Genomic DNA, 13,666 nt, shown 5'->3' with positions numbered 1-13,666 from the left:
CTCATTTACAGAAAATACCGTCCAGGTGCGTGCCCTAACGAAGGTAAGACGGCTGGGCTGGTGACGACGCGAGCCGAGCGACGCAGACGGCCCGGGCGGGTCCTGACCCACCCCGGGAGGACTCGGCGATCGCGAGTGGAGGCCTTTGGCGGCTTCCAGGAGCTTTGAGAGCCTTCCGACACGGGTGTCTGCGTCAAGCCGGGCTCGCGTTGCGGAGACAGCCGGTGCCAGGTGGCGGCGCCGCGCTGAGCACGACCGGGCGACGAGTAAGGAGCCGTGCTGACGCTTAGGCCGAGGATTGAGGGCATCAGAGGCCAGCGCTGGTAGAAAGGAATCACGCAAGGTAAGACCGGCGGATGCGGCAGGGCCACGGGCGCGTGCGTGGGTCCGGCGGGCTCGCGCATGCGGCCGCAAGCACGCCCAGACCGCGCCCGAAGCGAGCGGCGCTGACGTGGCAGATGGTTCAGTTGGACACGTTCGACCTGGTCGTCCTGACCGCGGTCTTTGCCGGTACCATCGCGTACCTGACGAAGGGCCTGCTGTGGGCCAAGCCGCCGCCGGCGTTCCGTCCGCTGGCGGCCAAGGCCACGCGGTCGATTGTCGAGAAGATGAACGAGAGCGACAAGGACGTGGTCGTGTTTTACGGCTCGCAGACCGGCACGGCCGAGGACTACGCCTCGCGTCTGGCCAAGGAGGGCCTGTCGCGGTACGGGCTGCGGATGATGGTGGCCGATCTCGAGGACTACGACCTCGAGGACCTCGACACGCTTCCGGAGGACAAGGTTGCGATCTTCGTGATGGCCACGTACGGCGAGGGCGAGCCCACGGACAACGCCGCGCAGTTCTTCGACTTTGTCACCGGCGACGAGCCCGAGTTCTCGCAGGGCGGCGAGGGCAAGCCCCTGGAGAACCTCAAGTTCGTGGCGTTTGGGCTCGGCAACAACACGTACGAGCACTACAACGCGATCATCAAGAACCTGAACGACGCGCTGCTGAAGCTCGGCGCGAAGCGCATTGCCGAGGTCGGCCTGGGCGACGACGGCGCCGGCACCATGGAGGAGGACTACCTGTCGTGGAAGGAGGAGATGTGGGCGGAGCTCGCTTCGGTGCTCAACCTTAGCGAGCGCGAGGCCGTGTACGTGCCCGCGCTCATGGTTACCGAGGTCGACGAGGACGACGAGGCCGTCTACCACGGCGAGTTCAACCGGCAGCAGCTCGAGGGCACGGCGCACGCGCCGTACCTGGCCAGCAACCCGTTCGTGGCGCCGATCTCGCACACGAAGGAGCTGTTCAGCGCCGACGCCGGCCGCAACTGCCTCCACGTCGAGATCGACCTCGACGGGAGCAACCTGAAGTACACGACGGGCGACCACATCGCCGTGTGGCCGCAGAACTCGACCGCCGAGGTCGAGCGGTTTCTGCGCGTGCTCGGCGTGCTCGAGAAGCGCGACACGGCCCTCAAGGTCGAGTCGCTGGACCCGACGACCAAGGTGCCGTTCCCGTCGCCGACGACGTACGACGCCGTGGCGCGGTACTACCTCGAGATCAACGGCGTCGTGTCGCGGCAGTTCCTGACGGCGCTGGCGCAGTTTGCGCCGAACGAGGCCGCCAAGGCCGAGCTCGTCAAGCTCGGCGGCGACCGCGAGATCTTCGCCGAGTCGGTCACGTCCAAGCTGCTCAACATCGGCCAGCTGATGGAGGCGATCGGCAAGGGCGAGCCGTGGGCGCAGGTCCCGTTCTCGTTCATCGTCGAGTCGATCAACCACATCCAGCCGCGGTACTACTCGATCTCGTCGTCGTCGTACGTCGACAAGACCAAGGCGCACATCACCGTCGCGGTCGAGTCGGTCGAGTCGGCCGACAAGGCCAACGTGCTCAAGGGCGTGGCGTCCAACTACCTCCTGGCGCTGAAGCAGACCAAGGGCGCCGAGGCCGTGAGCGCGCAGTACAACGTCGACGGCCCGCGCGGCAAGTACGCCGGCATCAAGGTGCCGGTGCACATCCGCCACTCGAACTTCAAGCTGCCGACGGACCCGACCAAGCCGATCATCATGGTCGGCCCGGGCACGGGCGTGGCGCCGTTCCGCGGCTTCCTGATGGAGCGCGCGGCGCAGCACGCGGCCGGCGTGCCCGTCGGCAAGTCGGTGCTGTTCTTCGGCTGCCGCCGCCAGGCCGAGGACTACATCTACCAGGACGAGTGGGTGGAGCTCAAGAAGTCGATGGGCGACAAGCTCGAGATCTTCACGGCGTTCTCGCGGGACGGCGCCGAGAAGGAGTACGTGCAGCACCTGATGCTCAAGAACGCCAAGCTCGTCAACGAGCTGCTCAAGGCGGGCGCGTACTTCTACGTGTGCGGCGACGCGTCGCGCATGGCCAAGGAGGTCTCGGCCATGCTCGGGAAGATCATCCACCTCGAGCGCGAGATCCCGGTCGAGAAGGGCGAGGAGCTCGTCAAGGTCATGCGCACGCAGAACCTGTACCAGGAGGACGTGTGGTCGTAGGCGCTGCGTGCCGGTCCTGTACCATATGTATGAGAATAGACGAGTGACGCATTCCGCGCCGCACGCCGTGCGGCGCCAGGTACCACACCGCGTTGCTGAACGTGGCTTACCCGGCTCGAATCGTAGCGCGAAAATTTTTTCGTAACCCTACTCCGCGCAACTATAAATTGTCCCGCGCGCCCACGTTTTTCTCCCACAGATTCGCGCAGCAGTGTCCTGGCCACGCTCCGGTGTTGGCTGGTTGATGTTGTTGTATTCGGTGTGTTAGTGGAGTCGAGATTGCTGCCGGGATGTCTCCCGTAAAAAGGATTGATGTCTCGACAGCGCCAATGATCGATTAACTTGACGGTTCCCGGCCGACGAATCTTTGAGAAAGAATGGTCTCCTGATTCCAGAGGATGCTGCTGCCTCCGGGCAGCAGCTCCTTCACGTCTTGAGACCAGGCTGCATATTCCTAGATGCTACGTACGGCCGTTGGCTAATGAACGTTTGGGTGTAACCGTGCCGCGCACATTTTTCGTAGAGACCGCTGCCTGGCAGCCGGAGGGTAATAATACATTTGTTTGAGAACACGAACACGCGCCGCATGGCGCAAGGTGGCGCATGCGCACTGCGTTGCGCCTGAAGGCGCAAAGTGGCGCCGCGATGATGGCTGCTTGGGCCGCAAGGCGCGAGACCGGCGCACCCGTGGCGCCATTGTGTCGGCGCCTCGACCACGTCGCGTAATCGAGCCGCTCCTCGCGCCCTGATCGACAGATCTGGACGCCGGCTCAGTGCCCAGCGCTGGCGTGCCGATGGCGTAATGCGGCTCGTGGGCGAACGTGCGGGCTGATTATCTAACAGCTCATGTCATGATGCCTAAACGGTAGGTGGGATATTATAAATATGTGTAAGATGGACGCTTTAGGAAGGTGGGATGCTATTAAGCACGCCCGAACAGTCGTTTCACCCGCGGTATTACGTCAACTTGGTGCTTGGGAGAACAAAGCTCGTCAGGTCAGATCAGACATCGTAGCCGTCCGGCGATCTATAAAACGGCGGCCGACTGCCGCTGGCAATTCAATCAATTCGATCGCGTCTGCATCTCTGAAGATTACTCTATCCACCATGTCTACCATTGCTCTACTTGGATTCCGCGGCCAGCTGGCCAAGCCCATCGTGGACGCCGTGACCTCGCCCGAGTTCGCTGGCAAGTACCAGCTGCCGGTGAGAGTGCTCACGCGCACGATCCCGGACGACGCCGAGGCGTACGCCAACGTCAAGTTCTACAAGGTCGACGCGACCGACGTCGAGTCGCTCAAGCCCGCGCTCGAGGGCGTCCACGCGCTGCTCAACCTGACCGCGTTCGACGTGAGCGCGGACGCGCTCCTCGAGGCTGCTGTGGCCACGGGCGTCCAGGTGTACTTCCCGTCCGACTTTGGCATCAGCGGCGACCACTACAACAAGAGCTTCATCGCCGGCAAGAACGCGGCGGCAGCCAAGGCCAGGGCGGCCGGCATCCCGAAGGTCGTCCGCATCTACAACGGCGTGTTCCTCGAGTTTGTGACCGACTACGGCCTGTTTGGACCCAACCCGGAGACCGGCGAGCTCAAGGTCTACGGCGACGGCAACCACCCGCTGGCGACCACGGCGCTGGCCGACGTTGGCAAGTCCGTGGCCTCGCTCGCCTACCGGTCGCCGTCCGAGCTGCCCGACAGCGTGCGCCTGGCCAGCGAGGTGACGTCGGTCAACAAGATCGTGGCCGAGTACGAGAAGGCGTCCGGCAAGAAGGCCAAGGTCGAGTACGACCCGGACACGAAGGCCATTCTGGCCAAGGCCGAGGCCAACGAGATCCCGCCGACGGACTTCTTCACGATCCTGTACGCGCTGGCGACCGTCGACACGACCACCAACTTCGTCGAGAACGAGCGCGAGCTGGTCAACCCGGGCCTGTGGACCTGGAAGACCGTGGCGGGCGCGTTTGCCGAAAAGTACAAGGCGTAGGCGCATCAGTCGACAAATAAAGAAACAATAACTATGACACCGTTCAGGCCGCCTGCAGGTCTCTGAGCAGGTCGGCCACCAGGTACAGGCTGCCGCAGACGACCAGCGGCGGGGCTGGCGAGCCCTGGGCCAGCGTAGACAGACACGTGCGGACGCGGTCGTAGGACGCGTAGGCGTTGGCGCCTACGACGCGGCCGGCCGCCGCCCGCAGCTCGGCCGGGTCGACCGGCCGGATCCACGGCATGCCTTCGACGGCGCCGAACTGGACGCCGACGAAGCTGTCGCCCGGCCGGAGCAGCAGCGACAGAATTCCGTCGACTTCCTTGCCCTGGGTGAGCGCCATGACCCACGTCACCGGCCCGTCGCGGCGGACGGTGCGCTCGACGTAGTCGCTCAGAGCCGCGGCCGCCTGCGCGTTGTGTGCGCCGTCGACCAGCACCGGCCGGCCGTCCAGTTGCAGCCACTGCAGCCGGCCCGGCCAGTGCACGGCCCGCACGCCGGCAGCAATCGTCGCCGCCGTCACGGCCGGCAGACTCGCCGACGCCGCCGCCAGCGCGGTCAGGGCGCACGCCAGGTTCATGGGCTGGTACGCGCCGGCGAGCGGCGAGCCGGACACGTCGAGCGGGCCCAGCTCGGGCGTGTGCACGCGGCCGCCGTCGACCTGCACGACCCGCAGCTCCGCGCCCTCCGCGGCGGCCACGCCGGCCACCACGTCCAGCACCTCGCGCGCGTTCTGGCCCGAGACCGTGCACGGCACGCCCGCGCGCACGATGCCGGCCTTTTCGCGCGCGATCTCGCCCAGGGTGTTGCCCAGAAACGACTCGTGGTCCATGCCGATGCGCGTCAGCACCGTCCCCACAACGCTGCCGGGCCCGAAATCCATGTTGGTCGCGTCGCGCCGGCCGCCGAGGCCGACCTCGACCACGGCCGCGTCCACGGCTTCGCGCCGGAAGACCTCGAACGCGGTCGCGGTCAGGCGCTCGAACTCGGTGGCGCCGATCTTGTGCTGCGCGTCCACCGCGTTCACGTGGGCCTCGGCGGCCTCGAACACGCTCCGCCGCACCGGCCGCTCGTCGATGGAGACGCAGTCCCAGCGGTCGAGCAGATGCGGCGACGTGTAGCGGCCGGTGCGGACGCCGGACGCGGCCAGCACCGACGACAGATACGCGCACACCGAGCCCTTTCCGTTCGTTCCAGCGACGTGAAACACCTTCCAGCCGGCCCGGTGAGGGTTTGCCAGCTGCCCGAGCAGCCGGGCCGTGCGCGCCAGGCCGAGATCGATGCCCATCGGTGGCGGCGTCGGCGGCGCGGTCGCGGTGAAAAGGTTTCGCACTTACCCGGACCGGTTTGTCCCAACTCCAAAAATTTTCTGAAAAAAATTTCTCCACCAGACGTCGCTGAGCCCATCGCCGGTAGAACCATGGATCAGGACAAGACTAGGCCGTCGGAGGCCGCGGAGGGCGAGACCGTGGATGGTCTCACGCTGGAGACCAAGCTCGGGCGCCTGCGCCCGCTCAAGACGTCGAACTTGGCGCACCAGAGACAGGTACGTGAGCCGGCCGCCGCGACGGATCCGCGGCTGGCGGCCGCGGCCGCGGCCGCAGCGCGCTGGCGCGGCCGCCGCCCGAAGGACCCCGCTGACCGCAGGTCGCCGTCATGCTGCAGGCCGTCGAGGAGACGCTCAGCGAGCAGGGCACGGAGCTCAAGGCGTCGGCGTACTTCATCGCCATCCTGTCGATGCTCGGCCAGGCGTTCTCGGGCCAGCAGCAGAACCACGAGATGGCGGCCACGGTGCTGTACCTGCTCGACATCGTGCTGCCGTACACGCCCGAGGGCCTCCTGCGCAGCAAGTTCAAGCCGATCCTCGAGTGCATCAGCCCGGTGCTCAACCCCACAGACGCGCCCGCCGGGCTGATCCGGTCGGGGATCGGGTGCCTGGAGAGCCTGCTGGCCGCGCAGGACTCGGGGTCGTGGGGCACGCCCTCCACGGAGCTCGGGTCGCGCAGCTCGCTGCTGGCGCTGCTGAGCCTGGGCCTGAACGAGTCGCCCAAGGTGCGCAAGCGCGCGCAGGACGCCATCACGGGCGTGCTGAGCCGGCCGCCGCCCGGGCCGGGGGTGTACCACCCGGCGGCGGAGCTGTGCGCGGACATCGCGCTCAAGTCGGCGCGCGACCTGTACGCGGACAGCATCAACAAGTTCCGCAAGGGCGGCGACAAGGCGGCCGACAAGTCGCGCGACAAGCGGGTGTTCTTTGCGCTGCAGCTGGTGAAGGCGGTGGCGCAGGCCGAGGCGTCGTGGCCGGTCTCGCGCGTCGAGCCGTTCTGCGAGACCATGTTCGAGATCTCGCGGTCGACGGACGAGCACCTGATCGTGTCCACGTTCGACGTGTTCCAGACCGCGTTCGCGGGCATGGCGCGCGGCGACGCGGACGCGGGCTCGCTGGACGCGGGCCGCTTCGTGAGCTTCATCGACTCGATCGTCGAGCGGTGCCCGGCGACGACGGACCGGCAGCTGGCGCCGCCGTGGCTGGCGATCGTGGCCCAGGCCATGGAGCTCTACTCCAAGATCGACCAGGCCAAGGCGTTCCAGCGGCTGCCCAAGCTGTTCCCGACGATCTCGACGTTCCTGGAGACGTCGGCCGCGCCCGAGATCGCGACGTCGGCCGCGCAGTGCATGGTGGCGCTGGTGTCGACGTGCATGCCCGAGGAGCTGCTGGTGCAGACGCCGCTGCCCAAGGCCACGCGGGCCGTGATCAAGGAGGTCGTCGGCCACGCCATGTCGTTCCTCGGCGTGCGGTACCAGTCGACGCGCAAGGACACGTTCGCCATCATCGCCGCGCTGTTCGACCAGCTCAACGCGCTGGCGGACCCGTACCTGCTCGACGCGGTCGTGGCCGTCGAGGAGCTGCGCTCGACCAAGTCGTTCGAGGGCCGCGACGACGCCGACGACGTCCTGGCCGCCGCCATCCGCGCGCTCGGCCCCGACAAGGTCCTCCGGCTGATCCCGCTCAACCTCGAGCAGCAGTCGGCCAAGAGCCCGGGCCGCGCGTGGCTGCTGCCGCTGCTGCGCGACAACATCCAGGTCGCCAGCCTGGCGCACTTCACGGCCGAGTTTGTGCCGCTCAGCGAGCGCCTGCACCAGAAGGTCGCCGGCGCGGGCGCGCAGGAGAAGACGGTCGAGACCAAGATCTACGAGACGCTGGTCGAGCAGATCTGGTCGCTGCTGCCCAAGTACTGCGACCTGCCGACGGACCTGCGCAAGGGCTTCGACGACACGTTCGCCGAGATGCTCGGCAGCATCCTGTACCAGCAGGTCGAGCTGCGCCCGGTCGTGTGCAAGTCGCTGCGGCTGCTGATCGAGAGCAACCAGATCTACCTGTCGGGCGACCTCGACAGCAACCTGTTCCTGCAGCAGCGGCTGTCCAAGAAGGAGGCCCGCAAGAACGTCGAGTACCTGGCGGCGTTCGCGCCCAAGTTCCTGGCCGTGCTGTTCAACGTCTTCAGCCAGACGCTGGCCGAGTACCGCAACTACATCCTGGACTGCATCGGCGCGTTCCTGTCGATCACGACCGAGGCCGACGTGGCCGCCACGTTCGACAAGGTCAAGGGCCTGCTGCTGCCGGCGCTGGCCGACACGGCCGCCAAGAAGGAGGCCCCGGGCAAGAAGACGGTGCCGGTGATGAGCCACACGATGATGGACCTGGCCATCGCCATGATCCCGCACCTGTCGGCCGCGCAGTACGCGGACCTGAGCACGATCTTCGCGCAGGCCACCGCGCACGCGGACCCGCAGATCCAGAAGCGCGGCTACCGGGTCGTGATCCGGCTGGCCGAGACCGAGGCCGGCCGCGACTTCATCCTCTCGCACCTGGCCACGCTCGAGACGACGATCCTGGCCCAGGCCGAGGCCGTGGGCTCGCCTGCCCGCGGCTCGCTGCTCAACGCGCTGGCGGCTATCGTCGAGATGCTGCCGTCGTCGGACCTGCACTTCATCCCGTCGGTGCTGTCGCTGGCCATCATCTCGACCAAGGAGGTCAACGAGAAGACCCGCGACGCGGCGTACGACCTGCTCGTCCAGATGGGCGACAAGATGTGCGGCGGCGGCACCATCACCATGTCCAAGGTCGCCAACATGGACCCGGCCGCGGCCGACAGCGAGGCCTCGATCGAGGAGTACTTCACCATGGTCTCGGCCGGCCTGGCCGGCGTGCAGCCGCACATGATCAGCGCGTCCATCACCGCGCTGAGCCGGCTGCTGTACCAGTACAAGAACGTGCTCGACCGGTCCGTGATCGAGGCGCTCGTCGAGACCATCGACCTCTTTCTGACGTCCAAGAACCGCGAGATCGTCAAGGCCGCGCTGGGCTTCGTCAAGGTCATGGTCACGTCGCTGCCCAAGGACCTCGTCGAGCCGCGGCTGGCCACGCTCGTGCCCAACCTGCTCAACTGGGCGCACGAGCACAACGCGCGGTTCAAGATGAAGATCAAGAACCTGATCGAGCGCATGACCCGCCGGTTCGGCTTCGAGGCCATGGAGAGCGTCTTCCCGGAGAACGACCTCAAGCTGCTGACCAACATCCGCAAGTCGTCCGAGCGCGAGCGCCGCAAGCAGGACGCCGCGGCCGCTGGCCCCGGCGAGGCCGCGCCGGCCGCGCCCCAGAAGAAGTTCCTGTCCGAGTACGAGCGCGCGATCTACGACTCGGACGACGACTCGGACGACGAGGCCGCCGCCGACGACAAGCCCAAGAAGAAGGGCCGCGGCCGCGCCGAGACGTTCATCGTCAACAACGCGGACGACGAGCCGCTGGACCTGCTGGACCGCAAGTCGCTGGCCAACATCTCGTCGGCGCGGCCCAAGAAGGCGGCCACGGGCGCGGCCAAGTCCAAGGCGGCCAAGATGCAGATCAACGACGACGGCAAGATGGTCATCAACGACGACGACGCCAAGAAGCCGGCCGACACGGACGCCGAGATGCTCGACGAGATGGCCAAGAAGGCCGCGGACGGCACGTCCATCAACGCCTACGTCGAGGCCGTCCAGAACGGCCCCGTGCGCGGCCAGCGCAACAAGCTCAAGTACAAGAAGCGCCGGGCCCGCGACGACGACGACAGCGGCGACGAGGCGCCGCGCAAGCCACGCCGCGCGCGGCTGTGAGGCGCGCCGCCGCCGGAGCGGGCCAACGCCGCCGACAGCCGCCGATAGCCGGCGGCCGGCGCGGCCGCCGCTCAGCCACCGCCAGCCTCCACCGCCCCGCCCGTCACCCGGCCGAAGCCGCCTCCAAGCACCTCTGCATTGTTCCTACGGCAGCCTGTCGGCCTGCGACCAGCACGCCCACACACGCCAGGCTCATAGAAAAGTTATCGATTTAGTCTAAACAAAACTTTTATGACTCGTTCCCAATGCTATCCGTAATGCCCAATATAATACACGCGGCTAGTCGTCGCCAAACTCGTCGTCGTCGTTGCCCTCGACGTCGAACTTGCGCTTGCCGCCGCGGTTGATCTTGGCCAGCGCCTGGCCCGCGATCTGGCCCTGGACCTTGCGCTGCATGTCGGCGATCTGGTCCTCGGCCGCCGTGGCCTCGGCGGACGCGTACTGCAGCACCAGCCGGCGGCCGAGCAGATGCACGCCCGACAGCGCGGCCATGGCGTTCTCGGCCTCCTTGGACGACACGAACTCGGCGAACGCGAAGCCGCGGGCCGAGTTGTCGAACTTCTTGGGCAGGCGCACGGTGCGCAGCTGGCCGAACGCGCCGAAGAGCTGGCGCACGTCCTTCTTGGACGCCTCGAACGGCAGGTTCTTGATGATGATCTTAGACCGCTTCTCCTTGTCCTTCTTGGCGGACTCGGCCTGCGTGCGGGCCTGCGCGGCGTCCAGCCCGCGCGTCGACACTTTGATCTGCAGCTCGTGGCCGTCCAGCACGAAGCCGGCCATGGTCTTCATGGCCACCACGGCCGTGTCCCTCGACCGGAACTCGACGAAGCCAAAGCCCATCGACAGCAGCTCGCCCTCGGCCTTGGGGTTCTTCTTCATCTTGACCTCGGCCTTCAGGAAGCCGTCGAGCGGCTTGAACACGCCGGCCAAGTCGGCCGTGCGCGTCTTGAAGTTGAGGTTCTTGACAAACAGGCTCGTCATGTCGGTCGGCAAGGCCTCGTCGTCGTCGTCGATGGCCGCGATGTCGCTGACGCTCGGCTTGGCCGCGGTCACCTTCGCCGCGGACGGCGCCATCGGCAGCGCGCTCGCGCCGGCCCGGAACAGGTCCTTCGGGCCCTTCTCGAGGTACAGCACCGAGTTCTTGAACCGGCGGAACGCCAGCTTGGCGAACGCCAGCCGCGCCTCGGCCGGGCTCAGGAACTCCACGACCGCGATCGTGTTGGCCGGCGGCATCAGCACCCGCGTCAGCTGCCCGTACTCCTGGAACAGCGTCTGCAGCTCGTCCACCGTGGTCTGGAACGGGAAGTTCTTGACCAGGATCACCGTGTCGCTGCGCTGGCCCGTCTTGAACGCGTCCAGGTCGATGCCCGCGCTCTCAAAGTACTTCTTGGCGTCCGTGATCGCGTTGGACTCGGCCATGGCCTGCCGCACGGCCGCGTCCGACGACTGCGGGTCCAGCAGCTCCGCCTTGGACACGCCCATCCGGTGCGCCAGCGAGTCTACCACCGCGTCCGCGCTCATGTACAGCGAGTTCCACTGGAACTGGTTCTTGGCCGCGTTCATCTTGCGCTTGAGCTCGACCTGCTTCTTGAGCGGCAGCTTGGCCATCTCGATCTCGTCGATCTTGTTCTCGCGCTTGGCCTGCCCGGGCAGGACGTGCAGCAGCCGGCCCTGGAACGAGTGCCCGTCCATGCCCAAGTACGCCTGGCACGCGTCCTCGGCGTCTGCAAACTGGATGTAGACGAATCCCTTGGGCATCTGCGTGTCGGCGTCGAGCGGCATGTGCACCTGGTCGTTAGCGGGCCCGTGGACGGACGGCACCAGCTGCACTGGTTCAGAATATACTATCTAAAATTTGGGATCATCACGGAGATCAGATGTCCCTATCTGGAAAAATTTCATCATGTGTGCAGCTGGCGTCGACAGGTTCTTACCTCCTCGATGGGCCCGAACCGGCCAAACTCCTCGGCAAAGTCCTCCTCGCGGGTGGAGTACGAAATGTTGCGGATGAAGAGCCGCCGCGTCTCGCGGATCTTGTCCTGGGCGATCTCCTGGGGCGTGCGGGCGTCGACGACCTCGGCGGGCGCAGCCGGCGCAGCCGGCGCAGCCGGCGTAGCCGCGGTCTCCACAGCAGGCGCCGCCGCCGCCGCCACCGCCGCCGGATCGCGCTCAGACATGCGCTTGCGCCGCGCCATCAGCCATTCGTCGTCCGTCATGGCCGCCTGCGCAGCCTTCTCCTCGGCCGTCAGCTCCTCCCCGGCGTCGAGGTCGTCCAGCGACATCATCTGCTCCTCCGGCGCGGCCGGCTGGGCCGCCGCCGGCATCGCCACGACCTCGTCGTCGTCGTCGTCGGACGGGATCACCGGCTCGGCCGCCGTCGCCGGCGCGTCCGCGCCAAAGTCCTCGTTCGCCCACGTCTTTTCGTTCTGCCGCGGCTTCATGGCCGTCAGGTACTCTTGCAGCTTCGGATCGGCCGGCTCGGCCTCGACCTTGGCGCGTTTGGCCGCGCGCTCCGGCTCGATCCGCGCCGGCGCCCGCTCCACCCGGTTCTTCTGCAGCGTCGGGTCCGTCGTCGCCTTGGCTATCGCCACGTCGATCCGCGACATGTCGATGAACGTCCGGTTGAAGTACTTCACGGCCTCCTCGGCGTCCTCCGCCGACCGCAGGCCGATGAAGCCGAACCGCCGCGACTGGCCGGACTTGGTCCGCATCAGCTTGGCATCGGTGATGCTGCTGTGGTCCGCAAAGTGCTTCCGGAACCTCTCGTCCGAGAGGTTCTTGGGCAGGTTCTTGACGATGATGCGCGACATGGTCTCGCCGCGCTCGTGCTCGCCGTCGTGTCGTGAGAAATTTTTCAGAGGAATTCGGCAGAAATTTTCAGCACATAGCGGTTCGCGTCGCCCTAACCCGATCGGGCGGCCGCGCCCGCCAGTACCACAGCAGCAATGTTGCCGCGTCGGGCTAGCGGCGCCCTCGCCTCCTGGGAGCGCGGCCGGGTAAGTCGCGTGCCCCTCGGCCTCGTGCCTGCGGCCAGGCCGCACCACAGAAACGGCTCGGGTCCGGCGCTAGGTGGCCACTAGCCGCGCCCCCAGACACAAGCGTAGGTTGGCGACACCCTGGGCATCAGTGCCGGCGCGACCGTGCAGTATAATATAGATAGACCGACTCAGCACCTAGACCCGTACTGTTACTTGCAGACTGTGCGCAGACCACGCAGATTCCCACATAAGCCTGCATCCCGGGACGTGATTTGCCATCGATCGCACGTACGGGTTTTATAGCCGCCGAAATCAGGGTTTCATCTGACAGCCGCGTCCAGCAACTGCGGTCGAGGACACAGAGCGCGCCAACACGGACGGAACTCACCAGACAGCGATGATGTCGGAGAAGAAGAAGGCGACGCCCAGTCAATGGGACGGCAAGGGTGAGTGGCGGCGAGGCCGCGGCCGCTGCGCTTGCGATCGCGCCAGAACTGACGGCCAGCGGTGATCAAGTCGACCGACATGGTACGTGGCCGCGCGGCCCCGCTGACCGCAGTCCGAGGAGATGCAGGGCGTCGTGGTCGATCTAGGTACGGGCGGGCCGATCGCAGACTGACGCCAGCCATCCACGCCATGGAGCAGTACAACATCGAGAAGGTGGGCACCGGCGCGGGCGCGCTGACCGCAGGACATTGCCGCACACATAAAAAAGGAGGTACGCCGGCGTCGCCGCGGCGAGCAGCGCTCACGAACAGCTCGACTACCGCTTCGGCACGGCGTGGCACAGCATCGTCGGCCGCCACTTTGGCAGCTACGTGACACACGGTACGTGGCCGCGGCCGTGATTGGACCGCGCTGACTGCCAGAAACGGGCAACTTTCTCTACTTCTACCTCGGCCAGATCGCGTTCCTGATCTTCAAGTCATAGCGCGGGCCCGGCGGCGGGCGGGCCGCGCGGCGCCTGCCGCGACGGTGTAGTGTACAGGCTTTGGTAGCAATAAGACGTGTTTGTTTATGCCGCGGCCACAGGCCGAGCGCTTCTATTGG

General features: G+C 66.6%; 6 protein-coding genes across 6 annotated transcripts; 4 read left to right on the top strand and 2 right to left on the bottom strand.

Moving 5' to 3' along the window:
- The first annotated feature begins 10 nt into the window (after window positions 1-10).
- Window positions 11-2,740, top strand: V1510DRAFT_123899 (uncharacterized protein). The gene is made up of 2 exons (XM_066930278.1): window positions 11-343; window positions 459-2,740. Exon 2 carries the CDS (start codon window positions 459-461, stop codon window positions 2,499-2,501), a length of 2,043 nt encoding a protein of 680 aa, XP_066789005.1. The 5' UTR covers window positions 11-343; the 3' UTR covers window positions 2,502-2,740.
- A 549-nt stretch (window positions 2,741-3,289) lies between these two features.
- On the top strand, window positions 3,290-4,521 carry V1510DRAFT_416537 (uncharacterized protein). The gene has a single exon (XM_066933783.1). It carries the CDS (start codon window positions 3,387-3,389, stop codon window positions 4,482-4,484), a length of 1,098 nt encoding a protein of 365 aa, XP_066789004.1. The 5' UTR covers window positions 3,290-3,386; the 3' UTR covers window positions 4,485-4,521.
- V1510DRAFT_416535 (Mur ligase) lies at window positions 4,473-5,904 on the bottom strand. Its single transcript, XM_066933782.1, has one exon. It carries the CDS (start codon window positions 5,770-5,772, stop codon window positions 4,528-4,530), a length of 1,245 nt encoding a protein of 414 aa, XP_066789003.1. The 5' UTR covers window positions 5,773-5,904; the 3' UTR covers window positions 4,473-4,527.
- V1510DRAFT_394112 (NUC173 domain-containing protein) lies at window positions 5,756-9,661 on the top strand. Its single transcript, XM_066931839.1, has 2 exons — window positions 5,756-6,030; window positions 6,132-9,661. Exons 1-2 carry the CDS (start codon window positions 5,905-5,907, stop codon window positions 9,636-9,638), a joined length of 3,633 nt encoding a protein of 1,210 aa, XP_066789002.1. The 5' UTR covers window positions 5,756-5,904; the 3' UTR covers window positions 9,639-9,661.
- Window positions 9,662-9,830: 169 nt separating this feature from the next.
- On the bottom strand, window positions 9,831-12,494 carry V1510DRAFT_416531 (uncharacterized protein). Its single transcript, XM_066933781.1, has 2 exons — window positions 11,573-12,494; window positions 9,831-11,426 (listed from the first exon to the last, which is right to left on the bottom strand). The coding sequence occupies exons 1-2, from the start codon at window positions 12,446-12,448 to the stop codon at window positions 9,918-9,920; spliced, it is 2,385 nt and encodes a 794-aa protein (XP_066789001.1). The 5' UTR covers window positions 12,449-12,494; the 3' UTR covers window positions 9,831-9,917.
- Window positions 12,495-12,726: 232 nt separating this feature from the next.
- Window positions 12,727-13,634, top strand: V1510DRAFT_416527 (dynein light chain type 1-domain-containing protein). Its single transcript, XM_066933780.1, has 7 exons — window positions 12,727-13,062; window positions 13,122-13,144; window positions 13,176-13,209; window positions 13,242-13,276; window positions 13,308-13,334; window positions 13,375-13,444; window positions 13,486-13,634. The coding sequence occupies exons 1-7, from the start codon at window positions 13,014-13,016 to the stop codon at window positions 13,545-13,547; spliced, it is 300 nt and encodes a 99-aa protein (XP_066789000.1). The 5' UTR covers window positions 12,727-13,013; the 3' UTR covers window positions 13,548-13,634.
- The last annotated feature ends 32 nt before the right edge of the window (window positions 13,635-13,666 follow it).

Source organism: Dipodascopsis tothii, assembly GCF_038497935.1.
Source record: "Dipodascopsis tothii strain CBS 759.85 unplaced genomic scaffold V1510scaffold_14, whole genome shotgun sequence".
Taxonomy (NCBI): domain Eukaryota; kingdom Fungi; phylum Ascomycota; class Lipomycetes; order Lipomycetales; family Lipomycetaceae; genus Neoaidaea; species Neoaidaea tothii.
Note: the sequence above shows the minus strand (reverse complement) of the source record. Positions and strands in the feature narration are given on the sequence as shown.